Here is a 27,987-nt window from a genome sequence, read left to right as displayed (position 1 = left end):
CTGGTTTTATAACAATGGGAGTGTGTGTCATATTGGGATTCAGCCCCTTGAAGCAATAATGTCCTAACATTTGAAACTAGGCCAGCTATTCAGTGAAATAGAATAGAGAGAGGGTTGGCATTGAATAGTCTAATCTTTGTTCTTTATATCTCCTTCTTTCTTTCTCTACTACCTTTTTAGACTCGACCATATTGAAAAGTAGGAACATAAACCTATAGACAAGATGTTTTGTGAAAGGATCTGCTCCAAATTGTGTACAGTCATTGTGGCTGAAAGGTTAAGATTTCCACAATAGTGTTATCACAGTGGAGCTTTTATTTCATTCTCACCTCTGTACACACCAGAGTAGGCATACTGGTAACTCCCCTTTTACACGTGAGACTCTGATAAGGGCGTATAGGCCTATTTCAGTCAGGTTCAGCTCTCTACTCAAACATGTTTTATGTGCAATGTGCCACTGTTGGTGTTTTATTTCCAGTCACATATAATCATGTATCATCATGAGAGTACTATGCTGGTATCTGTATTTTTCCAGCTGATGTAACATGACGGCACAAAATTCGGCAACTATACAGCAAGCTTACGTTTGGTGGAAGAAGTAGATTCTTTATTTTAGTAGGATTAAACATGCAATGAAAAAAAAAATCCTTCATTCAAAATATTTCTTATGGAAAACTATTTGTTTTGTTATAAATAAGCTGTTAAAAGTAAGAAGTTAATTTGCCTCAAGTCTTATGAGTTAGCTGGTAACCGCTATGTCGCATGAGCCGTAGTTAGGAAGTAAACGAACGCTACAAACGGTTCAGTGATTTATGGTTGTAATGTAGCCATATATATATATATATATATATATATATATATATGGTAATGTAGCAAGCCAACTACAGCTACATTTGCCTATTTATGCCTAGAGTAGCATCGTTGGTAGGCTAGCTATTCATCAACTGTTTTTAAATAATTACATAGGTTCATAGATCATTAGTTTGATGTCAGTGTTATTTTGTGTTAAGTTTATATTAGAAATGTCCGTGATCGCCAGCGTTGGTGCTGTTACGTTGCATGGTTGCTAGGCAACTATAGTCATAGGACAGGCTACACTCGTATGAATGAACGTAATATTGTTTACATGTAAACATTATTATATAGTGTAACGGTAGAAAGGAAATATTTGAAATGATGAAATTACATTCTGAACATTAGGCTATATTGTATTTTAAAAGCTAGCATAGAATTGATTCTATGTTACAGTTTCACACTTTCCTTGCAACGTCATTAAACCTGTGGACGACTGTCTTCAGAGTCTTGATGTTAGGAGAGAGCTGGCTGTCAGTGTATAGAGCAATACCGAAGACGGCACAGTATTATTCTGTAAATGTAATTAAAGTATCAAAAGTAGGTAGTCGCATGCAGAAAAATTGCCCGAGTAGTTAGGCCTAATTGTATTATGAGATTATTACAGTTTTTGTCGGTTGCTTACACACTGAAATCAAAAGTATTAGACATCAAAACCTTACATTATAGGAGCAAAACATTGGCCCAGATGTTCACCACTATAAGCACAATGTCAGCCTCACACATTTTGCAAAACAATAGGTTACACACAGTGATTTGCAAAACACTAAACACACTTGTATACATTAGATACAGAAGTATATCATGATGTCACTTCCTTGCAATTCCAAAGCACTGAGTGACATATTACCACACCTGTGAGCCAATCTGTGAAACCCAGCCATCTAAACACAAGATTGCTTAATTGTAGACACACCAATCAGGTTTAAGCACTAGAAAAGCAGGTAAGTCTAGTATTTTCTGTACTGTATTTTCAGTAATTTTAACCTGTAGTGGATACAGTATTTCATGATTGTCTGTTTGCTGAGCTAACAGTGTTATACACACTACTGTAGTAGCATGAAAACTGGGACATGTTTTGTTGTGTTTCTCCATGTTGACATGTTGACTGATTTGGGTATATGGAGAGAAATACATTATATTTTCCTCAGTCTGCAGCATTGGTCTTGTGTAGTGTTTGGTGAACTTATTGTATATTTGCACTTTCTCTCTGTACTTCATCAACAGTACTCTAATCACTGAGAAGTAGAATTGCTTTTTAAGTGTTTTAGGTTAGCAACAGCAGTGTGTAACTGGTTCAAACTGAATTAAGTCATATGAAACAAATGTGTTTCATATGGTAACAAAATATGTTTTTTATAAACTATTGTATAGTTTTTGCAAGAGTGTTTCATTTTGCAAAGGGTCTGAGGTGTTCTGCTAATTAGGTGTGTGGTTGTGCTAATTGTGTGTAGTGTTTTGAAAAACTGGTCCATTTTCAAAATAGTGCTTAGGCAATCGAAGAAAAAAAACTGTATTATATATGCATTTGTTTTTATTAGTCATGCATTAATGTGTAACTTTGGATTGAAATGTTTGGATTGAAAGATTTTTTTTGTATTGCCTTCATCATAGATCAGCTGGAGAATGACAGGAAATGGGGAGAGAAAGAGAGAGGGGATAAGGACTCAGCTTATATGGGCACACTGTCTACCAGGTGAGCTAGAGGAGGCTCCAGGTGGATCTAATTTCAACTGTATATCCTGTATACTGTGTATACTATATTAAACTGTAACATTGCATCATACATTATAAGTGGATCATATCTTTTGTATGAAAAAACAACTATAGCTGTCAAGTAATCGTAGAGTTGAGTAGCTATAATATTTACCTATTACTGTAAATGTAGTAGAAGTATAAAGTATAAAATGTAAATACTCCAGAAGTAAAAGTACCTTGACATGTACACAACTGCCATTACATTTTTTTTTAACTAAGGACAACCAGTCTGTCTAAAAATACAGCCAGATAACTAAATTAGATACAGCTGAAGGATTGTGAACACCCGTTTCGAAAAGGTGACAAAACAGCGAGACCACACACTGACCAAATAAAATGTGAGCATTTTTATTATATAAATGAAAAAAATGTGATTGTAAGAACGGCTGTAATGCCATCAGTGAATTGTAGAACTAAACTAAACTATCAGTGAATGAGAAAGCCAAAAACATCAGCAGTGGTTTGTTTAATAGAACCAAGCCAAGCTGTTGGCTGGGCTTTACAGTCTTCTTATTGGAATTGTGTAATGCAAAGTAAATTATGTTATAGAAATACTTATTGAAAGGATGCAAGTTCTGCAAGACGTCCTGTCTACTTAAATTGTTTTCTTTAATTAGTTTTAAATGGAACTGCTATGCTGTAGATTGGTTTGAAAAAGAAAGTTAGTTGCTACAGATAATCAGAGTTAGCTTGAGAGAGGATCAGCAACGATTGCTCTGGGCTCCAGCTTCAGTTTGATCGGATTCTTGGGTGTGGTAAATGCATCTATTCCCAGCTCCATTGGAATCTAGGAAAACAAGAAATGTGTCACAAATGACGCCCTACCAAAAATCAAATCTGATCTCATCCAATCACACGTTAAAAAAAAAGACACTATTTTAAGACCACAAATACTGAAAATGTCTTCTCACATCTGTCTCCTTGCACGTGACAAAGCTGAAGTTCTGAAGGATCTCCACTATGGCCAACCTCATCATCAAGAGAGCAAATTGCATGCCAATACAGTTCCTTGGCCCAGTTCCAAAGGGTAGGAAGGCATATGGATCAATGTTGTCTTTGTTTTCCTTGCTGAACCTGAAAAAAAGATTTTAAGTCGATTAGCCAAAAGACTAATATTGGATATAATATGACTTTAGCCTGCCATTAATTCAGTAATGTACCTTTCAGGCTTGAAGGCCTCAGGCTCAGACCACAAAGCAGGGTCACGGTGGAGAGTGTAAACTGGTACCGTTACGACAGTTCCTTTAGGGATGGTCACGCCGTCAATTTCCACAGAAGACTTTGAGATCCTCTCTAATCGATTAGCAACGGGGTACAGTCTCATCGCCTCATTAATAACCATGTCCAGGTATTCCATCTGCATCAAGGCTTCATAGGTTGGCCGAACCTGGAGTAAAAAGTATGTTTTAGTTGGTCACACATAATCAGTTGCTGATAATAGCAAAATGAATTACAGAAAATATAATATTGCAACCTTTTCTGGGAAGGTTTCATCAATCTCCTCTTGCAGGGTTTTTTGGATGTGAGGGTGGGTTGCCAGGGTGTAGGCTATAAATCCCAGTGTGGTGCTACTGGTTTCATAGCCAGCAAAGATGAATATCATGGCCTGAGACAGGATCTCATGATCAGTCAGTCCTGTAACACAAACACACCATAATTAAACCAGTATCACTGTCACGATATTATAGCTGGTACCCCAGCCCGTAACTCTGTGGTCTGGAAAGGCTCCTAATGCATAAGCTTGGGATTGGCCGTTCATTCCTTCATTCACTAAACATGAACCTTTCTGTCCGTCTAACTGGACGGTTATTTAGCTCAGTGGGTTGTCACTGGTCTTTGTCTCTCATTTTAAAACTGGAAAAAGATGGTGTCTGTACTGGAAATTATGACAAAGCTCTGGAGCTTTTAAAACAAGCTTGAACATTTTTTTGCAAGGTTCTGGAACTTCAAGACACAGCATATCACATCATGAATCCTCCTCAGTCCTCATAGTTTTGCACATACTATAGGTCCAAAACATAGGCTACCTGATTATTTAACCTGATTCTTTGTTTGACTTCAACAGTTAGTTAACTGCCGTTGCCCAACAAAGATGTTCTCCTACTTTCTTGCAAAGTCCCATTTTTACTTGTCGGTGCAAAACATCACATAATACACGGATTACGAAAATATTTAACTTGAGAACAATGAAAAGCAATGGCTATTTCTTAGGGAACAAAGTGACCATTGATATCCTGAAATTGACCCTTCAGCCATGACTACAATGAAAACCATGAACTTTAATTTCTCCATCTGGTTTCTTTCTTTACCTTTGTTAGGGCTTTTATCCTCTTTGTTCTTCTCTGACATCTGAGAGTCCACCATCAACTGCATGAAGTCCACTCGGTTCTGCAAGACAATAACAAGTAGAAATCCCATTTAGATTGTCCAGTTTGTGTTCAAGGGAAATGTTATGAACACAAAATCTAACAAACAAATTCATTGCAGTTGTACACTGTATATGTTACCTTGTGCTCATTCTTATTCCGGTCTGATTTGATCGTCTTTAGAAAGTTGAAGAAGAAATTCAACACTTCAGCAGGGACGAATGACAAACCCATTCTATCAAAAATTGGCACCAAGAATGGAAACAGAACTGAAATGAAAACGAATCGAAAATATATTGTTAATTCATGGCTGAAGGTAGACGTACTCCTCACAGAACACAATGTTTGACATACGTACCCACAAGTACAAGTAAGGGATTCAATAAGTTGAACTTGACCATTCTCTTAATGTTTGCTACAAAAGGATCAGATGGATGGTTGATGGAATCAATGTCCACACTGAAGGCAGTGCTGGTCACAACATCCATACTGTAAGGTCCAAATACTCTGAAAAAAAGTAATGTAGGAACAAGAAAAAATGTAAACCAACCAAATGTTTGTGATAAGAAATGTTTCCTATTTATTGAACAGCACAAATAACAAAATCAACTTCCGGAACTGAATAACACTAATGAAGAGTCTGTGCCCAAATCTCATCACAAACAAGAGCATTACTCACTCTTTAACTTCTATGACTTCATCCGCCTCTACTTTCATGTGAAGGCTCTTGATCAGATTGCTTGAGTGCTGCAACATTATTGTGTACATCTGCCCAAAAGTAAATAACAAAAATATCAAATCAATAAATATTAACATTCTGGAACCATGGACATATTTCTTATTTAAAATATGTTGAAGCTGCAGTGTGCTTTAACCTCTTTCAGGCGTCCGCTGGTGAATGATGGAGAGAGTACACTGCGAATCCTCTTCCACTTCTCATCTTCTACTATTGATACAGCGTCACGCAAGCGTCCATTTATGCCCAGATCCTAACCCCCACAAACACATGCATGCACACGCACGCACGCACACACACACACACACACACACACACACACACACACACACACACACACACACACACACACACACACACACACACACACACACACCAAAGAAAGCCTTGTTTACATTATATTCTCCCATTACAGTAGTGTTGAGGTATTAACTTGTGACATTGCTCCTACAGTGGATTTTTCTCACCCGTCTGTTGGTGAAGACAGAATAACACTCCTTAACCAAGATTGTTTTGATCATTGCTGTGTCCATTATAGCCAGTAAAGGCTGCCTTCCGTCGTACAGTCTTGTAAACCAATAGCAGATATTGGGGCGAGTCAGTTACAGCCTTGGAGCATTGCATGATAAACATATGGTATAATATATTTTGCACACACACTTACCCCCACACCTTTCCATATTTCTGATAGCATTCTGTGTCAAAATTGTGGATGCCCTAAGGAATAAAATAGGAGATGAGTGACAAAGGTATCAAAGTGTCAGCTGAGATCACTGTATTAATTCAACAAATGTGTCTCACCTTTCTGTACTCCAAAAATGTCCCAATAAAGGGCAAAGGTCTGGGTCCAGGGATGCCTATTTTCTTAAAAAAGCCATATGGAGCATATCCATATCTGAGGATTAAAAGCAGAGACCAAAAATGCAAGTGTTATTAGTCATGTCAATTAATCTACCCTCCTAATCTTTTGTGAAATTCCTCCAGACTTTATTGCTTTCATGCTTTGCCTTTGAATAGATCTTCTATTTTACTGCCTATTGTTTTTTAGCATACGTAAAGGGAAAATATAACTTGACTCAACACTAAAGAGTAGTAGTAAACGGTATATTCAAAAACATTAAATCCTGCAAAACATTATCAGAAGGCCATACAATTATACAACTGCCTGCCCTTAAATTGGCAATTTAATTGTTATATCTATTATTTATATAGATTTAATAGTTCAATAAGTATCCACGTTATATGTTATGAGTCAAGTTGTGTTTCACATTCCCTGAAATGGTAATCATAAGTTGGTACTCCAAACATAATTTGTAACTACAATATGACCCCCTAGGCTTCAGAGGTGGCTGATCAAAGTTAGCTGTTTCATCTGTTACATAGAAAGCAGCTGTCATCAGCTATAAAATCTTCTCAAATCACAATCTAGTGCTGCTACATAATCAACGTTTGTGTACCCCACATTGATTGGTTCACCGCCATTGTGTTTGTTGGAGCATACTGACCACAGCATAAAGAGCAGACGTAGTTTGAGAAGTTGCTGGGGTTAATTTGATACTTAAATCTTGTCACCTTAACAAGTTGTAACCTCGAAAAGCTGAGGTAATAGACATTTTTTTACAATATGAAATTTTGACTTGTCATAGCAGGAACAGCACAGGTTTATGTCATTTTGTTATAAAGCTTGGTTCCATTAAGGTGTCCCAATACTTTCAAAATAAAATGCAGCCATCATTAATGTTTGTAATTACACCTCTGTTGTTCCTGCTATGCCACATCCAATTATCTGCTGTGAAAGGGGGTCTATTAAAATGTAATACAGCATTAATTATGTTATTAGCTACATCTGTGCTTGACCAGTCACATTTTGGCTGATTAGACCTCTTCTTAGGACTGTGTGGGAGTGCAAAGATAGAGGTTTACTGGCTTTCCTGTTTGCACTTTGCACCTTTTTAGGTGAGTCAAATTACAGCTTTGTAATACTTATTAGTACATGGAGCCTAGTGACATTGTATGATTGCAATCATAACTCCGCCCAGTTGACAAGAGGTTTCATCAGCCAGAATAAGTAAAAGAACCTATGTGGCTTTGCATTCACATGACCAAAACTACCAACTTTTTACAACCACCTAATGCACTATGGGTGTGAGAATTTTTTTTTGTCGGTAGTTTCACTTTAAAATAGACTAAACCAGTGTGTATGTTTTCATTACAGCCATAAATAAATTATAAAATAAATGCCTTAAGATGTATTAGTTTATGTAAGCTATGTCAAAAATGATTAGTATTTTTTATTCTTGCCAGAAAATTTTAAAACACCTGGCCTACATAAATCTAAGTACTGTACTTTCATTATGGTATCACTCTAAAGATAATTTAGATTTGTTGATTGTTATTATCTTAAAATCATCATCATGCTGTTTTGTCATTCATTGTGTAGCCTAACTAAAGACGTTACAGGATTGATTCTAAGTTGTGGCTATAGCTTGTTTCTGTCAGCTGTAATATAACTTAATTGTCAACCTTTACAAAGCTGAGTTGTATCGTGTGAATTCCATTTTTAGGTGGAATTTCTTCGCTTTAAAAAAGTTTCTAATTTTTGTATCTATAGGCTATATATATAGTTGTACTTCATGTGGTCTCCCACGTCGACACGGAGCTATTGAAGGTAACATTCACGAAAACCTACGAATGTCAAACATTAATCTAACTTCACCCGGTCCTGTAGGATGAGGGACACTTCCTAGATTACTTGAATTGCTCTACATTTAGGCTACATAACAAGCGGCAGTTTCCACACTGCACAGCTAACTCGCGATTTCAGACTTCACTTCACATTAAAACAAAACAAGTTTAAAAAACAAACAAAAAAACAAACAAAACTCACACAGACAGAAGTAACTGTCACAAAAGTAGTCGAAACAATGAAATTAATATGCTTCGGCTTTTGTGTGGAATTCTTTTCGTTTTGTTTTGAAACGTAGGCCTAGGCTATGTTTCTAACATGTTAAAAGTCTGAGATAAACAACACCACATACTTACACTGCGATTAGAGTGATGACAAGTACTATTAAAGGTCCAATATGTAATATTTGTACTGTAATAAATCCAAAAATGACACCAATGCCTCATCAGATATTAAGGAAACATGTTAAACTGAAATACTATCTTTTCTGACATCAATGCTAATGTCAGTATTTTTTCTTTTTGAAATTTACATTCTGTGACGGAATTTATGTTTATGTTTTGATCTGTGTGTTGTCATCAACTGCCCAGTTTGACAGCCAGGCCGGGTTGCCAGATATACTTAAAAACGTAAACCCAGCGCGCTACAGCTGTAACGGTAGTACAGCCATGAAAGCAGCAAACAAACGAACAGGATCAACGGAGATAGATTCTACCCGACCTAAAAAAAAGAAAACAGCATGTTTCTAACAGTTGCGTGACCAGAGACGTAACAACCCCCTGGTAAATATTGGAGATGTATTTGAAAGATGGAGACAGCTTAGATCCCAAAAGGACGCAGAATTGGCTTATTTCCTCCTGAACAGGTAAGCATAGCTTCAGGCTAATTTATCACAGCCACTAGGGACGGGCATTTTATGTCATTTCAACATTTGTGTACTCACATTGAATTATATAGCTAGAGTACCCGAGTTGGTTACTCGCAAAAACAATTGAGACACAGCCAGTAAAGTGATACCGACTGGTCCTGGCTAACGCCGCCATGCTAACCCTGTTAACTGCTAACGTTACCGGGAGGACCAGGCAAGCAGCCCATGGCTGTTTACAACGTGCAGTTCAGCAGCTGGAGCCGACAACGGTGAGTTATTTTAAGCCACGAGAGGGGGGCTGTAAATCGGGAAGAGAGGACTGTGAGTTTGCAGTGTGTTTAGCGATTGTTGCCGTAATTCTAAGCCAATGAAGTGTGTTCCGTCGGCAAGGTAGCTAGTGGTATTTTTTTGTTTTGTATTGTAATTCTAAGCCAAGGAAGTGTGCCTGACTGGCGTGTGGAGAGGACGGTGAGGTTGTGTTTTTAGCGGTTCATACTGTAGCTAATTTTAAGCCGAAAAAGTGTGTCTGTCAGTTGGTTACAGAGCTCCGCGTGAGCACAGGCTTTTATGACTGTCAATATAGCTAGCATCTAACGTTAGCTACTCCGCTCATTGACATATATAAAAGACTCCACTGTGCTGTGGAGTAATGTCTGGCTATGTGAGACTAGCATCTAACGTTAGCTACTCTGCTGTGAAGTAATGTCTGGCTATGTGAGACTAGCATCTAACGTTAGCTACTCCGCTGTGCTGTGAAGTAATGTCTGGCTATGTGAGAAGAGCGTCTAGCAACATTCTTGTGAATGCTGCAGTCTCAGCCTGGCAACCCCCGTGAACTTCAAGTCTGGGCAGGAGGGGGCGGGGGAAACGACTCTCTAGTATTTTGAATTGGTAGTGCAGTAACTATTTTAACCGCTAGCTGCCAGTATTACATACAATATTACATATTGCACCTTTAAAGTCCAAGTCTCTATGGAAAACTCCGGAAAAAAGCCCATGTTTGCTCCTGTGAACGATGTCGACTGGAGTCGGTCACTTCCACGATCGCACCCTTACAGTCGGCGGTCGGGAAAAACAGTTGGAAAACATTCAAGTTATACAACATCATAGCGATCTCGATCATTTTTTACTTCATTTTTTCTGTTCCCGGAAGGCATTTGGTTACACAAGGCATGACTAGGCCTGCTACAATACATCATCAGCCCTTTGAATAACCATTCGTCTAACTAACTGTGATGCTTGTTTCCTTTTCATCAGGAGTTGAAGTGTCCAAGCTGGGTGGACATAATTAAGAGAGCTCTTTTTCCTCATTTTATTAAGTGTTTAAATAATAAAAGCCTTGTTATTGCTGTGTGCAAGATCAATCTTTCTCCTTATCACACTATAAAAGGTATATGAGCAAGCTCAGCAGAGACTTTGAAGATGGAGCTGTCAAAACATTAGGCCTATACATTATAGCTATTTGCGTGATCAGTCACAATGGAGTCGGAACCGGCACGACAGAGCCAGGACAGGAATAAGTTTCTATCTTGGAAATTCAAACAGCATTTCACATTAAAGAACGAACAGGGAGAATGAAATATAACTGTGCAGTGCAACCTCTGCTTGCCAGCAACCAACCTCCTTTCAGCGTCCAAATTACTCCACCTCCAACCTGAAGAAGCATCTTAAAGTAAGCTATTTTTTTAATTAGCCAAGGGTAGTCGTCTGCTGTAATTTTACTGGTCACCTTGCTATTTTAACATTGACGTGCGACTTTATTCTCCTACGTGCTGATTTACTAGCTCCAGAGCCGTTTAAAGACTGAGTAGCCCCGTTTGACATGCTAGCTAACGTTAGCTAAAATTAGCTCGTGGTAGCAAGACTGCGGTTAGATTTTTGTAGTATGCAGTTCGGGACTACCAATACAATAATCTATCTGCTTGTTCAGGTACACATTCAGCTAGTTGGAATAAAAAGAACACACCATTATAGGCCTGTTTAGTAAGCTGGATGTGATAGCTGCATTCCTACACTTATAAAACGCAATTCAATGTGGAAGTAATCCTGAAGTAATCCAAGTATTCAGAATATGTTACTCAGATTGAGTAACGTAACAGAATACGTTACAAATTACATTTGTGGGCATGTATTCTGTATTCTGTAACGAAATACGTTTTGAAAGTATCCTTCCCAACACTGAAGATTACAAATAAAAATATTACGGTGCAAATCCGCCATCCTAATAGTAATGCGCCAAGGCACAAACGTGCCTGGCTTTTAAAGGGAATGGGAGATGACACTATAATACACTAAGTACAACCCTTTTGAACCATGCGCCCAGCCCGCGGACGCTTTTTTCCACCATCAAACTAGCAAAAGTGGATTCGGAAACGCCCTAAACATACCTGTGCCATGCACTTCACACCGTGCGGTTAGATCGTTTAAATAGGGCCCTTAGGCTTAGCCATTATACTGCCCAGCCCCAGTGGTGTCATAGACATAGATATGTGAATGACAGCAGGAGCAGCTTAACAAAGTTTTATCAGATCATGAGTGTTCAGTGAAAGAATCATGCTCAATAAAATCAATCAAAGTAAAAACTTCCGTAACACAGTAAAAACCAGCAAAGCAGAGAAGAGTGTCTCCTGAAAGGATCTAGACAACGTTTTCAAACACCATCAGCTATCTGCACCTGAGTGAATCAGTGAGGGCGTGACATAAAGCACTTTTACCTGTTACAGCATGAAAATTCTGGTTGGTTGTGCAAAAATTTGCTTTCACATCCTTTTTCGTAAAATAACCAACCATACTGGATCCAGGCATACTCAGAACAAGTACTGATATTTTTACATAGTCAGTGGGTCCCCTAACTCTAGTCTGTCAACCACAAAATCTATCTCCTTTACTAAGGATACATTTTGTTTCATTGATTACAAAAATAAATGAATAAAACAAAAGGAGAAAAACAACTCCATCAAGAAGTCACGAAAAGACAGCCACACCTGTCAGTTGGTAGAAAAAAAACAATATTCCATTGTGATGTGAGGAGGCTGCCTTTGGCTGTGGCTGGGTCAGCAGAGAATAAACAGAGTTGTTTTTTCTCATTTCTTCTTTCATATTTCTGTGATCCCGTGTGAATGTATTCATGTCAACACGCTGCATGTGTTTGTGTGTATGTGCACACAATTTTGCAAATGCCTGTCTGCCTGCAGCACTACACCAAACAACTGGCAATAGCACTGTTGTTCTCTGTTTGGATCAGATCAATCTTGTAAAGTTGAGTTACCAAGTATCAGTGAGAGAAGCCATGAGAGACAGATAAGGTATTGAACGGAAGCCATGAGAAACAGAGGAAAAAGCTGCTGATGAGGTCTGAACACAAAGCAGGGAGAAGACCGAGAAGAATGCAGGCTGCTGATTCCTATACAATATCTCTAGAGTCCAAAGCTAACATTTCTGACAGTTGTTTTAAGTTGCTCCTGGGTACTTTGCCAGACGATATTCAATTACACGCCTTAATGCAGTTCAACATTCTGTACAAGTCGAAAATGGAGTCATTCGATTTCAGTTACATAGTTTTGGATGCTATTCCGAGGATAGGGGGAATTAAGAGGTGTGTAATAGCAGCTGGGTGGACAGTGTGTCCTCCAGATGTTGTCTGGGAAATGTTAATTGACCTGCTAATGGAGTCTGGGCTCCTCCTGTCAGCTCTGAGCCTCAGAGAGTCTGTGACATTGGAAGAGACACCTGCCTATCTGACCAGATGACAGCAGCAAACCCCCTCAATCTCTCTCTCTCTCTCTCTCTCTCTCTCTCTCTCTCTCTCTCTCTCTCTCTCTCTCTCCTCTCTCTCTCATCACACACGTAAACATGTATATGCCTGCATACCATCTATCCATCCATCTTCTTCCGCTTATCCGGTGTCGGGTCGACACATGCCTGCATACATACATGAAATCCATTAAACCCATTTAAAAAAACATTGGCTGTCGATCAATGAAATAAAACCATTTCCTTTATGGAGAGTTAGCAATGTTAACAAAGTTGTAATCCGATAGCTGTATTACACTCTTCATTACTCTCACAAATATACACATACAGTAAAAAAAACTGTAAAAGGGCTCCCAAAGTTAATTGCACCCCTGTGCGGTTGGCTATCGCCACCCTGGCTTGCCTTGGCGGACGGCCACGTGAAGGTCACCTTCTGCAACTAGTGAGTGTGTGCTAGTGTGTGGGTAAATATCGCTCTTCCTAACTGCCACGAGAGGTGGGAATATCTGGCCGCAGCTGCTGAGCAGGAGGAAGGGATGTTTAACTTGCAGCATGGAGAGGAGGCAGATGACTGGTAATGCCTGGCAGTTTTAAAGGTGAAAGCAAAGTCACTTTATGGCACAATGACTAACTTAGAGGCAAAGAGAGAAGCCATACAGTCTGTACTTGAAACAGAAAACATTTTGCTATGATTGCTTTTTACTGACATATTCAGACATATTCTGTCCACATAAGACATAAGGCTTGGGTGTACATACCAGCAGAGGGCAGCACAAGGTAACTTGTGTGATGGTCACACCAGACAGTAGGGAGTTGCTGGAAGTTACTGTAAGATGTAAACGGACACTTTTCTTTCATAGATAACCTTTTCCTGCTTTTTAAAAGGTCATATAATATGGTGCCTTCAACTGCTCTATCACAATTTGCTCTGATAAAGTGAAGAGACACACACTTTCTAATCAGGGGTCACCTCATTGCTCAGTCGCTTTCTCTGCTGCACATTTTGCCAGTTAGTTTTAGTCCTCTGATCAGTCTTGGCCCACAACCCCCACAGTACCAGTGTCTCAAAGAAGGAGCAACATTGTCAGTGGAGTTACAGAAGGGTGGGGTAAATGGGGGAGGGGGGGGGATCATAAAGGACAGTTAATAGCATTCAGGCTGGTGCAATATGTCTTTGTGCAGCAGCAGGTACAGGGACCTTCCCACCCCAGGGAGCTGAGGAACATTGTGACTGTGTCCCGACTGAGCTACTGCAAAGTCACACACCTGCATCACTGTGACGGCACACCGCAGAGTTTGGACCTTCTGTCTCTTTATATTTCACATATCTGTGTGATGGAAAAATGTAGGTGCGTTTTTTTTTCTCTGTTAAGGGAGAGGGGAAAACAGCAGGAAGTAAGGGAGGGAGAAATCCAGAATATGTATGCTAGAACGATAGAGACACTGATGCAATCTTCTGAGTGTGCGTGTGTGTGTGTAATGTTTACTTGTTCGATGCCAACTCTGGTGTCCAATTTATCCCATTAATTTTGACAGGAAATCATGTCCACCGTCTGGCGGCCACTTTCGATGAGTTATGGCTGCTCATCCGAGCGCGCTGCTGTGATGAAAGGCAACTTTGCTGGAAACAGAAACAAGAGAGCACATACAGAAACAGAGACACACAAACACACACACACACACACACACACATGCACACACACGTACACACACACACACACACACACACACACTACACTTAGTGGCTTTTAATCATTCCTAAATTGCCTGTCATTTCCTCTCTCACAGCAGCACTTGATTACACACCGGTACACTACATGAAACGAGATCCTACCCCAGTCAGGCACTGGGAGTAGCCCAGCCCAGAGTTTTGTGAGTGTAAAAGCTAGTACGCTTGAGAGTCCATTATATTGTTTCTAGCCTGACACAAGGAGTCGGAGGAAGTGCAGAGTGAGCAGGGAGGGTAGATGAACCCTAATAGATCTCTACTGTAAAGAGCAAGACCGTGAAGACCAAGACTCCATCACTGCCATCAGTGGCGTGCGCTGAATCTCTGAATCCACTAAATCCACTTGCTCCGCATTCAGCTGCCTTTCCAAAGATGTCTGAGAGGTACAGAGCCAGTTCCTTGGGATTCTAAATACCAGCTCTATGTAGTGCCAAGCTGTTGTTTGAAACCGCCCGAGGGTAGAAAGCGTTGGTCAGAACTGTTTCATTATCTGACTGCTACCATTAATTCTACAAATACATTGCAAATTTTTATTTTATCACTTCCACAGTGTAGCAGGATTTTCTTCCACCGTGGGTGACCTTTAGCACAGATCACAGCCCATAGAGACAATTTACAGGCATCAGTGTTTATTTTTTGACTGCTCACACTTTTCAACAAAACTTTATAACTACCAATCTTGCGCCTCACACACAGCCCGTTGCTCACAATGGTGGTGTGTGGCAGACATCTGAAAGGTCCAGCACGCTACTGGATATAAAGGGGTGAGTTTCATAGTACAACAACAAAGGGCTGAGACAATTAACTCACTGCTCTCCTGATCTATCCCCACACCTCCACTGCAGCAGATTGCAGACCACGCCCACCTCCACAAACAGTTATGTAGGTAAAAGAAAACAATCCTAAAACAGCACATGGTATGGATACATTAATCATGAATAAAACCAACTTTCAAACAGTGCATGATGTTGGAACCTTTAAATACAATCTGTTTGTAGTATTTGCACTGCCCTAAATCAGTAAATGTGAACCAACATGTGAATCAACCTTACATATTCATCTTAAAATAGCACTTACAATCTGTCTGTGGAGTCTGTTCAGGTCAGAATTAAGTACTTATGGGCCCTGTTTAGCAAAAACAACATATGTGTTTTGACTGAAGTTGCAGCTGGATACACCCAGGGCTTTTTAGGGTCATATTTGCAGATTGCTCTTTAATACTTAGGGCATTTTGGAACATGTGGAAGCTGCTTGGAGATGAGACTTTGTAATCTCTCAATCCATTTTTCAGTTATTTTGAAGGGTATATAGTTTTTCTTGTTTTTGCCTGCAGTTCAGGATATGTGACCACTGCCTGACTGACTAGTAGGGCAAAGATTGGCACACACACACACACACGCGCACACACACACACACACACACACACACACACACACACACACACACATACACACACACACATCTACTAAAAACACTACAGTCACTAAAATCCCAATTAGGCGCAGATGCACACAATAAATACATGTCATACTCTAATATCTTAAATACATTTCATATAAGGATCTGCAGGTGAGGGCAAAATTTACACAACCAATATTTAAAGTGTGCCTGTTACTTTTGCTGAACAGCAGCAACTGTAGTCTCAAGTGGTAATTAGAAGATAGAAGGTACAATGAGTTTGCCCTAATTTCCTAAGAGTCGCTTAATCATGTTTACCTTTGACATGCTAAAGTGTAGTGTAACAGGAGTGAATTTAGAAAAAGAGATATAAATCAGAGAACATTCTCATTACAGTAATGTCAGTTACCTAATGCTATCTAATGTTTGCCAGCATTAGCTGCCATAAGCTACTGGTCATGATAAATGATCTACAAGTTGAAGCAGCTGATGGGATTACATTTCACTGGAATTGTACCTATGATTTCATTTGACAAATAATAAAATTGATATACCAGACCAAGTAAGGTTGTAGTGACTATCCATGATCAACTGAGCAAGTGTTGGTTTTATTGCTTATGAATTCAACTTTTCACTTTCACAGAAGTTATTTCTCCTTATGAAAGTAATATAGTGTTGAGTTACGTAATGCTAGCAATCACAGTGACTGTTTTCTATTTTTTACTTTTTATCTTGGCTCAATGTTGGCCTTGCGGGAGATATTTTTAAATGTCAGCCCATGTGACCATATTCTTGGAGATTATCTGAAAGGATACCGCTGGCATCTTTTTCCACAATGAAGGAATAGGTTTTGGATAGCACAAAGGAATATGCATCATTGTGGTGTGAAAGTAAAGTAAAGATAGTAATAAGTTTGATCATTTATTCTCTCCTTGCTTCACTCTGTGTTACAAGGATACAAGGATAGACATTGTGATGTCAGTGAGGGGCTCACTTTACGTAAATGAAACCAGATTTTTATAGACACTGTCCTCCCCCGAAAAATGCTCCAATAAGTTGTTTGTTTAAGCAGCCATTATGACTCGAATTTCTGACTAATGCTATGTTTTTTCTCCTTGTAATTACAAAAGAATGTCACTTTAACCTTTCAGTGTTTTGTGCATTGTTTGATGTGTGTTATGTGTTTTGCAGACACATTTCCACAAAAGCTATACAGACAATACCTGTTAGTAGGTTAATGTGATTTATTGGTAATATTGAAAAGAACCTTTAAGTAATTCCTTAAAGAATTATTTGGACTCTGATTTTGAAAGTCACATCAGTGACATAAGTAGGACATCTTTTTCACTTGAAAAATATATCAGAAAGTTTAGAGGATTTATATGTCAAACTGGTTGTGTGAAACTGGCACATGAATCCATCTCAACTTTGACTACTGTACTGCTCTCTTTGTTGAAATACAGCACAGACACAAACACAGCACACCTCACTCATGCACACAAAACTGAACATATCACTCTAGCACTTAAGTCACTTCACCTGCTCTCAGTGCAATACAAAATCAACTCAAAAAGTCTACTTACAGAGTGTAAATTACTTAGTTGTTTGGCTCCCAAATACATTTATGAACTGCTCATTGATGGATACAGGGTTTGTTTTGGTGTGTGAGTATGTCTTTTTCTCATATTTTCCCTCTTCTTTCTTTATTGTTGCATTTTTATTGTAATTTATTATAATCTTGTGTACATGTTACTAGTTGCTATGCATTTTATTGCAAAGCTCATTGAGTGCATAATATAATATTTTTATGGTAATAAAGTTGAATTTCTAGATAAAGACTCTGGGAGAACAGCGAGGAAACAATTATGTGTTCTATTTAAATTTTAGACCTCTCTTGGTCCCTTGTCTCAAAGCTGGGCGATGGACAGCTTTACATGACCCGACACAGTTAAGGTGACAATTTTATTCGAATGTGTTATCTGCAGTGCCATTAGAAACAATCAGAAAGATGTCCGAGCTGTGGCTGGGTTGTCTGTGCAGACAGCCATCACCAGCGTCTGACCACACCTCCCTCCTCCCCATTTATAGCACCATTGCATCCCATAAAAAACAGTGTCTATTTATGTGTCTGTGTCTCCCCCTGTTACAATGTGCCTCTCTCTCTCTTTCTGTGTCTGTGCATGTGTGTGTGTTTCTGTATCTCCACTGCAGCTTGTGTGTATGATTGAGTCCGGGGCTTATTGAGATGTATAGGATGATGCAGCTGTTATCATACTAAAGCCCCCAACTGTCTCAGCCGTTCTGACATTGATCCTAGAGTGAGATTTTCAGAAATGCACACCAAATACTAAAATACACACATCACACCACAGTGTGTGTGTGTGTGTGTGTGTGTGTGTGTGTGTGTGTGTGTGTATCTCTGATGTGTGTCACAATCATTTTACTCTGCCCTCAGAGGCAGACTCTCTAATCCTCAAAAGAGGAAGAGAAAGGTCCTATAATGTGAATTAGTTGGATTTGGACTCTGTTGCTTGTGCGAACCTGACATGGATTTACTGATGAAAATGTAGTAATTCTCTATTTTTTAACCTCACAACCAGAGAGCAGCAAACATAACGGATTAGAGACAGTCCAACCCAACCAGGCTTACCTTGCTAGCTTCTGAGTCAATAACATCTGAAAGAGTGCAAAAGAAGAGTTGAGAAGAAGTACCGACTGTTCTTGTACTTCATGTGCCATTAGGGATTGTTATTGAAATTCCGACCCTTACTTTCAATTTTACTTCCAAAATGCTTTTGATAATTTGACTAAACTGTTCAACTGTTGATGATCATTTGAACTCTTTATTCCTCCGTGTGACTTTGTTGTAGCGATTGGCCGAGCCCTCAGATCTCAGCAATTACTGTACAATGTCATTGTAACTGATAATGGCCAAAACTATGAAAATAAAACCCATGTTGTAATAAACAGAGATTACAGTATCTTCCCTGAGAGAGATGCCTGACCCATTCCACACACCATTCTCAGCAAAATTTGTTCGTTAGCACGGAAACAAGTGCATTATGGGAAATACGTATACACCGAAGCTTCATGACAAATGCCCAGAGGAAGTGGGGATTAATCATACTCCAGCCTAGCCTGTCCTAGTGTGGTGACGGACTCACACTGCTCAGGGATCACACAGCCTCCCTTGCTGACCCACCATCCATTATGGCCATTGTAGGAACACACACACACACACACACACACACACACACACACACACACACACACACACACACACACACACACACACACACAGCAATATGGCTAGTTAAAGCTAATACTGATATATTTTTAACTGGTACTGCTGATCGAAAATCTGATATAGGTGTATTTCAATCTCAGAGTCTGACACATCTGTTATCTCTAGTGGATGACAGCAATGGGCCAGCATATCATTTATACGGCTAATATCAGCCTGATACACACAGGTGTGTGTGTTTTACTCCGCACTGCGGTGTTTTTTTCTGTTTGGACAGAGTCCTTGATGCTGAGATGTTAGTGGAGTCTTGTTTCTGTGTGTGTGTGTGTGTGTGTGTGTGTACCACTGTGCTTTTATTATCCCTTGAAAATGTTTCTTACTGCAACACAGTGCACAACACAAAAAAATAGGGAGATGTGTCAGAAATAAGGCCACGTGGTTGAATTATTTATACCTCTCTGACCTGTTGCCTGTTAGAAAAGCCGAAGGTGTGAGAGAACACAGGAACACACAGGTAAATAATTGAAGGTTGCAATTCACACACATACAATTACACAATAAAAAAGCAGCAACTGCCAAACAAAAAGAAACAAAATCCAAGAAATAATCAATTTATTTACAGCAAACACATTTATGTTTGAGTACCTTAACAAAATCATTTGACATTTTGGGAAATACGCTCATTCGCTTTCTGGTCGAGAGTTAGATTAAAAGATCGATACCACCAGCAAGCAGCTGGTTAGATTAGCATGAAGACTGGAAACAGGGGGAAACAGCTACGCTGGCTTTGTGTGAAGGTAACACAATCCATCTAGCAGCAACTCCAGTAGTCTGGCACATGACCCCACGTCAACCCACAACCTGTCACTTTTACACTTCAGTTTTTGTACAGATTAAACAAACAAGATGTTATGTGTTACTGTAACAAGTGAGCTTTAGAGGTGCTTGTTTTTGTTACTTTCATATACAAAGCTAACTGACTGCTGGGTGGTATCAATCTTCTCATCTAACTCTTGGCAAGGAAGCGAATAAGATATTTCTCTAAGACCTTTATGTACTCCATGTTAAATATTTGGTGTTGTTAAGTTTTGGTCAAAGGGTAAAGGTATGCTATCTTCACAGATTTCTAATTTCTTTAGTATTCAGTGTTTTTAGTGTAGGCTACATGTAGTGTGGGCAGTAACTTCATTCACTGCAGGAAGCCTAAAGTAATGAAGCATAGTGTTAGTTCAGAGCTGATTGGCATGAGCTGTTTCATACGCTTTACAATGATTGGCTCATTCACCGTTGTGCAGCTGAGTAACATCCAATCAATCCCTCCAATCCTGACACTAACTCATGCCAACGCCGGTGGTTGCCACAGCTCCCTCCAAGTCTCCGACCTCTTCTTCATGTGCTGAATTTTTAGAAGTGGTTGATTTAACTAGGATTCACTGTAATCTAGGCTATGTTTATGAAAGGGGTGTAGTTAGTTGCAGCAGAATTGTCATTGCAGAGCAGAGCCTTTTCCATTAAAGCTAATTGTGTAACCATTTACTATTAATGGTGAATTTCTTGACATAAGTGTCTCCAACTGAACTGTGTATTGGTGGATGTATATGCAGCCAAGCATATTGAGTGACAATATTGCTTGCGTGAGTTTTCCTCTTTCACAAAGCAGTTCCTGTTTCCCACACAGCGTAGTTGAGAAAGTCCTTTAGAAGCATACACAAACATGTTTACTAACCAGTTTAATACAATCTCTTGGAATGCGAAACAGCCGTACAATAAATCCCATCTGTGAAGCTTATGTTACATGTTAGTATATTCAGTTCAGGTTATATTTATTGACACTGTATAAGAGAGGTTTTGATTAGACTAATTTTCTTTTAGGCCAAAGTACGTCACTGTGTTTTATTTGGCTGCATTATAATGCAAAGTGTTTCTAATATTTTATCAAATGAGGATTCAATTACAGTTGTACAGTGTTCCGGATTAACTTGTATCTCTAGCTAAATTTCAAACATCTTAAGTGCACTTCTGCAGAGGTTAATGTAAACAGTATGAACAATCTTCATCGATATAAGTTGACATAACTTTTGGCTTTTGGAAAAACTTCCTTATAGTGCTGTCACATTTTTCTGTCAGCTGTCTCAAAAGGGAAAAGTGATGATTTTAATTAGAAATACGTCTCTACTGGGGTGTCTCATTCTGACATTTGCAAGTTGTTGTGTCTTAACAGTAAATCAGTCTGTTGGCTTATTTGCTCTTCGCATTACTGCAAAGATTTTGGTGCATTGGTTTTACATTCTTTTAAGGATTTGTTTTGTTTTTTTCACTGTGTTTCACAGCAAAGAAAACAGAGACAATACACACCTACTGTACTTGAGCAAGGAAAGATTCTTCATGATTTTATACATCACAAATTCAATTTATTTTTCCTAACAAATGTTTGTCTAATGTGTAAGCTGGAGTTGTTTTTTTGGTGCCTCTTTAAGAAATGTGTTACCATAGCAGCTATTTATGCAGTCCAGCCGCGTTCCTCGACTGTTTCCCTCTGCTCTTTTTTATTGCATCACTCTAGAACTGTCACTGCAGGCACACACAGCCCTGCATGTGACATACGGTGAGATGATTACTAATTACTATGCCTCCTGCTTAGCAAACCTCTCTATTACTCATACAAACACACAAAAGCACACACAGATTTATCGTAGAGCATTTCGACTCCTAGGACTTAATGGGAGGTTGGCAGAGGTGTTGCTAACTTCAATCTCAACATGCAGTGTTGCAACAGTTTCTGATCCAATCCATCTTGGTAGTCGATGAAGAGGATCAAAGAATAAAAGCTGTCTTTTCTATAAAGACATCAGTCTCTCACAGCCCGGGGGAAATTTCAGTTTTCATGACCAGAATAAACAATATGCAGATATAATCTGTGAATGACACAGAGTCATGTTATTGTAACTATCTCCCAGTAACTCTCATTTTCACGAACAATCTGTGCCACTGCATGCGCAAACGGGAGCACATGTGGGACACCTTTTCTTATTCTGAGATTCATTATTAGATTTTGAAAATGGTTATTTAAAAGTAAAGCTAAGAGAGGAACATGTTCACAACTAAACTTTAAATTACCAAGTTGAATAAGTGATTTATCAGTAGTCAAGGGAGTTGACTGCTTGTAATTTACAAGAAAGCAAGCGAGTAAACACTATTTCCTCAACTCAGTTTTTTGCATCATTTTTTAACAGCATAAGAGAAACTATGAGAGAAAGAGAAAGAGGGAAAGATTGCAGATCTGACAGTATAGATTGCTATTCTGTGTCATTCTCATCTCTCCATGACCAAATCTATTTCCTCAAAGGAGCCTGGAAAAGCTTTTAGCCAGTGCTCGAAAATGTACAGCACAAAAGACACAGTCATGCTGTGATCGAAGGTCATGCTATAAAGTGTCATGTGGAGAGCTGGGCCTTTGTAAGGTGCTCTCAACCCACTGCTCCACCACTGAGCCCTTTAAACCTTCCAGCTCTTTTTCCTCACCACCCTGAATCTGGGAGCCACATGGATGGTACCACAGCACTAACATGGTCTATAACTGTTGCCCTGTAACTTCTAAATGATGTATAGCCTATAGTTAGGTTGTAAATCACGTTAAATTATATATGGAACCTGGTCTGCGTGCTTTGAGTGGTTTGAGATCATAACAAACTACAAATCTGTGTAACCTGTCATGGAGAAATCCTTTTAAAGTATGTGTTTCTGTGTTATTCCTTTACATAGCTTACATGTATAAATACTCCTTTATACATATAAACTTTTTTCCCCAAAACTAGTTTCCACAGATCATAAAGGTGAAAAGTTGTTTTTGAAAGCCGGATCAATACCTGGGTGAGAGTACATCCACATTCATAATTAAAGAGATTGACTATAGATAAAAGCTCAACCTTTTCTCAACAGTTTGAGGCTATTTTACTCCTGTGTTTACAAATCTTCCTCATGTTTGTGTATTTCTTGTGTGTATTAAAAGACTAACAATATCCATCCGTATGTGACCTTTTTTTTTGTTTGTTTTACATTTAGATCACAAAAAAATATTTGAGCATAAACTTTTTGAAAATGTAGTTTTATCTCCTTTATCTCAACAGATTTTGGCAGTGCATTTAAACAACAGATACAGTAAAGTAACTAAATATAATCATTATATAGAGTATAGCAGACGGGGCTGACTGACCAATTATAATTTTTCTTCATTGCTGTCATGAAACAACTGAAGCAGCAGCTGCATGGCTAAGTGCTTTCATAGCACCCTAAAAAGCCTTTTCAGCTAAATTTCAGGGAAAACCCTGTAGTCCTAAGAAACATATATACCCATACATGTTTACACGCTTGAGCACACAAACACATCCTACACATGCTTCAAGGGAAAGGTAGAACTCATGGGAAATCAAAGGAGGATAGAGGAGGAAAAGCCATTCAGACTGATTTAAAGAAAAGCAATCAGCCAAGTGTAGACACCTGGACTGATCTGTATTGCTCACAGGCAGCATAACCGGCCCTCTCAAGGTTTCATTATGGAAACAGGGCAGAGGAGGAAGATCACAGCAGATAAAGTGCTGCTATCTCAAATGTCGGTTCAGCTCAAATGGAGTCAGTCACGGTTCAATTCAGAGAGGACATTCCGTTAATTTAAGATGAGTTCAATTTGATTTAATTTGTTAAATCAACTGAATTAATTTGAAAACAATTGAATCAAGTTGAGCTGAATTCAACTCAGTCCCCATCAGTTCCGACAAAGAGAGAGAGAAAGATGGACAGCATGCACAATACGGTCTCCGGAAATGACTAATCTGGATGAAACGTAGCCATCATTATTGTTATTAATTGCACCTGTGCGTGACTCATGTTGAAATAGCTGCTGTGAAAAGGATCTTTTGCTCTGTGACGACTGATTAACATAATTTAAGGAACAGAGGTCATGTAACACATTACAGTATATTGCCTCCTTCCTTAAAGGTCCAGTGTGTAACATGTTTAGTTGTTAATTATCAAATTCTGTGCTACCCGTTCACAAACTTGTCCTTTTTCATGAATATTTACCACCACCATCAATTCCAAGTATTCCTATTGGCTTGAAATTTTACATTTGCATTCGCATGAACTGGGGTAGACACTCCATATTCATGCGCCATCTTGAAATACGTTATCCGGTAAGGAACATACAGGACATACTGCTCCGCCTACAGCTTCCCGGCCCCGGCAAGTTTGAAGAAGGAAACATGGAGGACCACACGTATTCAAAATCCAAAGTACAGCAACAGGAGGCTTCTTCGCCCAGAAAAAGAAAAAGGATATTTAAAAGAATAAGAAACCGGCTTTTTGAAGCGTGAAGGCTACCGTAGCTGTAATACCAACCCAGTCTCGTGGCAGTTCATGAAATTGTCACGTTATTTAATCTATTGATTCGTGTTCACGGGGACGTTTTTCTCGGGTTTTTTTGTGGTGGCCAGCACAAAAATGTAAACAAATGTATTTCAATGGGAAGCATATGTCGTGATCACAGCACAAATTTGGTAGCGAGTAGTATGAAATGCCAAAAATCTGCGTAAGGAGGTTGGTTGGGGTGGTGGATGGGTCAAACAATTCAGGACTTTCAACCCGGAGGCTCGCATTCCGCGTGTGGTGTTTTGTTTCCCCGTTAACCGTCCTGTTATTGTTGCGCGTCCCCCGTGGCCGTCTCCCGGCGTGTGAGGCCGTTGTTTTTTTGCTAAACCCAACCTCCGTATAGATGGTTCCCATTTCGTGCTGGCGACCACAAAAAAAGGAGATAAATGTGTTGTACACGACTCAATAGATTAAAAATAACGTGACAATTTCACGAACTGCTGTGAGACCGTGTTGGTAATACGTACTTTGAACTACGTGGTGCGAGAGAGTTGATTGCGATATATGATCTCAACGCTAGATGGGAGAAATTCCTACACATTGGACCTTTAAATCTATCTGGTTCAGCCAAAATGGTTCAGCAGAGGTAGTTTTTAATTCCTTCACACGCCACAATCATTCTGTCATATCACAGTGTTTGTCAAAGCACTGTGGCGTGTGCACATTGACAGCAGGGGTGCTGGTGCCACAGCAACACACACAGCAGAGTGACATGTCATGGTTTGGTGGGTGCTGGACAACAAAGAAGTAGTCTGCCATATCTGTCCTGCTCCTGTCCTCTCTCTGCGTTACAGGGAAGTCATGTAGAAAGGTTAGAGAGAAGAAGAAAGTAGAAGTGGAAATGTGTTCATTAATTACTTTGTTCAGTTCGGTTAAAAGATTTGTAGTCACTATGAAGTTTTTTTTTTTTTTTTTTTCTTAAGCAAAGTAATCAGATGGCTGTTGACAATGCTGTGATTTTTGGCACTGGTTCTGGCCCTTCAGAATCTGTTGCACAGTTAACATCCCAAACTAGGCCTTTATAAGCACTTTTTAGCGCCACTATGAGGTTATCATTTTTGAATCAGAGTAAGATATCTCTTCAGTACCATCTTCAGGTCAAGATTTGTATTTGTCCAAAACTTTAGTTTATGACCAAATCCCCAAATTAATGACATTCCCATCTGCCTCAGTTGTACTTTGTGGACATTAGTGTTTAGCTGAAAACAGCATTGTCCCTCAGTACAGCATCATAAAGCCGAGTTATATCATCATTTCACATTTCATGTTTTTCTTTTAACCAGGAGGTAGCCTCCTGTATATCAGGTCTGTGATGATAACAATGATTTTAATCATCAGTGAGTTAGTGACAATTGCTCAGTATAGTCAGTTTGAAGATTCTGTTTGTACTTGTACTGAACAGAAACGGAAAAAAGAGGGAGGGAAAAGAGCAGGAAACATTAGCAAAATATACATGTGTTAATCATCTCTTTTGACTCAAACATAACCATACAAAACAGACGGACCTGGCAAGACCTGTTTCAATGACATCAGCCTGAGTATCGCATCATGACATTGTCAAGCCAACCACCATTTCTGTTAGTAAATCAAACACCATGCTTTATCTAACTAATGAGAACACGGCATGTGTTGTCCTAGTCAGGCCATTCATTTCCCCTCGCAGAGCAAAGAAGCAGCAGATAAAACTGTCACGTCACCTGAAGAGCACAGACGGGCCGAACCTGTTTGCTGCTTCATCAGCGCTGCAGCAACATGATCATGCAGTCCTGATTGAGATTCTGATGACCTGTCTCCTTTAATTCAACATGCTTCCACAACCTTCTGCTAATGTAATATTTGTCAATTTAACTTAATTTTGGCTTGTTTGTCAATGTGAAGTGTCCCTGGCTCCATCTCTTAAGAAAATGACAGCTGTGCCAAAATCAAATCAGCAACATTATCATTCAGTATGTGTGGCTGCAGATAATTGTCGTAACATTTAGCAAGAGGTCTCCACACTTAGCTCACTAAAAGAAAAATGTTGATTGTGGAGTAGAAATCGAATGATCGTGAAATGGTATAATTATAATGGCTAAAAGATCGCTCTTGAATAAAAAACATATTTAATGCACTGTATGGTTTAGGAAATAAGTGGGCCTGAATGCTTCCCTCTCTTAAATTCTGAGGCTTATAGTCAGCCGCTCGGTGTGGTTGACCATATTATCTTAGCATAGATGGAGTTTTATTTCTAAAGGGTGAAATAAAACAGACTGCAAACAGTCATTGCAAATAAAAGGGCCTCTCAGGTTTTATTCATTTGTATAGCAATTCATATCATATCCCTATAAACAATAAGAGAGCAAGGCCATACACTGAGCTTAAAATATTGAGAAAATGATTATTCAGAAGCTCTTCCAGAGACCGATGTCATTGTTTACCTAGTACCGCACTTAATGGATATTTGAATTGTTTGTTGTAAAGTACAGTTCAATCACTGGTATGTTATTTTTTCATAAGAAGCCATATTTGCCATCTTGTACATGTGCTTCATGTGCTTCATGTGTGTGTGTGTGTGTGTGTGTGTGTGTGTTTGTGTGAGAGAGAGAGACGGTCAGAGAGAGATGAAGTACTGTATGTAAATCTGTGTTTTGAGCGTGATTGCTGTGTGCTGTAATGCAGGTTGTTGGGCTGTATCTCTAGTGCTGTCTCCCATCTAAATGATAAATACACTGATGGATGTCTAGAGAGCGAGAAGATGAAGGCTACTATGTCTTGATAAAACAACATGTGAAAGCACACACACACACACACACACACACACACACACACACACTGAGAAACTGAAATACAACTTTTGGAGATGGACATAAACAGACATCACCTTTCAAGTCCATTAACATGAACAGAACTCATTGACAATGATGTGACGAGCCATTGCTTCTGTATTTTCAGTTCTGCCCAATTTCATCTGCCGTTTCATTACTTGGCATCTCCCCTTTGTTTTTCCAGCTCAGTCTCTCTGCCTCTCTCTTTACTTTCCCGCTCTGTCTCTCTCCATTTGGAGGACTGAGTATTATGTGTCAGCAGCTCTAACTTGTCAGTTCATTGTATTGAGAAAGTCCTGAAAAGACAACTTGGAATAGTATAGAAAGGAGTGATTAGGAGGAATGCTTTGCGTGTGATTGCAAGGGTGC

The 27,987-nt window shown here is 39.3% G+C and overlaps 1 protein-coding gene across 1 annotated transcript; it reads right to left on the bottom strand.

The window, feature by feature from the left end:
* Positions 1–2,942: 2,942 nt before the first annotated feature.
* On the bottom strand, positions 2,943–6,627 carry LOC120558362 (cytochrome P450 3A27-like; the record flags this gene model as incomplete). The annotated part of the gene is made up of 12 exons (XM_039799332.1): positions 2,943–3,397; positions 3,522–3,684; positions 3,771–3,997; positions 4,085–4,245; positions 4,920–4,998; positions 5,118–5,245; positions 5,335–5,483; positions 5,656–5,744; positions 5,852–5,965; positions 6,180–6,279; positions 6,377–6,429; positions 6,514–6,627. Coding segments are annotated over 12 exons (1,479 nt in total), but the record flags the coding sequence as incomplete, so codon positions are not given.
* Positions 6,628–27,987: the final 21,360 nt, after the last annotated feature.

This window comes from Perca fluviatilis, chromosome 5 (genome assembly GCF_010015445.1).
Source record: "Perca fluviatilis chromosome 5, GENO_Pfluv_1.0, whole genome shotgun sequence".
NCBI lineage: Eukaryota > Metazoa > Chordata > Actinopteri > Perciformes > Percidae > Perca > Perca fluviatilis.
Note: the sequence above shows the minus strand (reverse complement) of the source record. Positions and strands in the feature narration are given on the sequence as shown.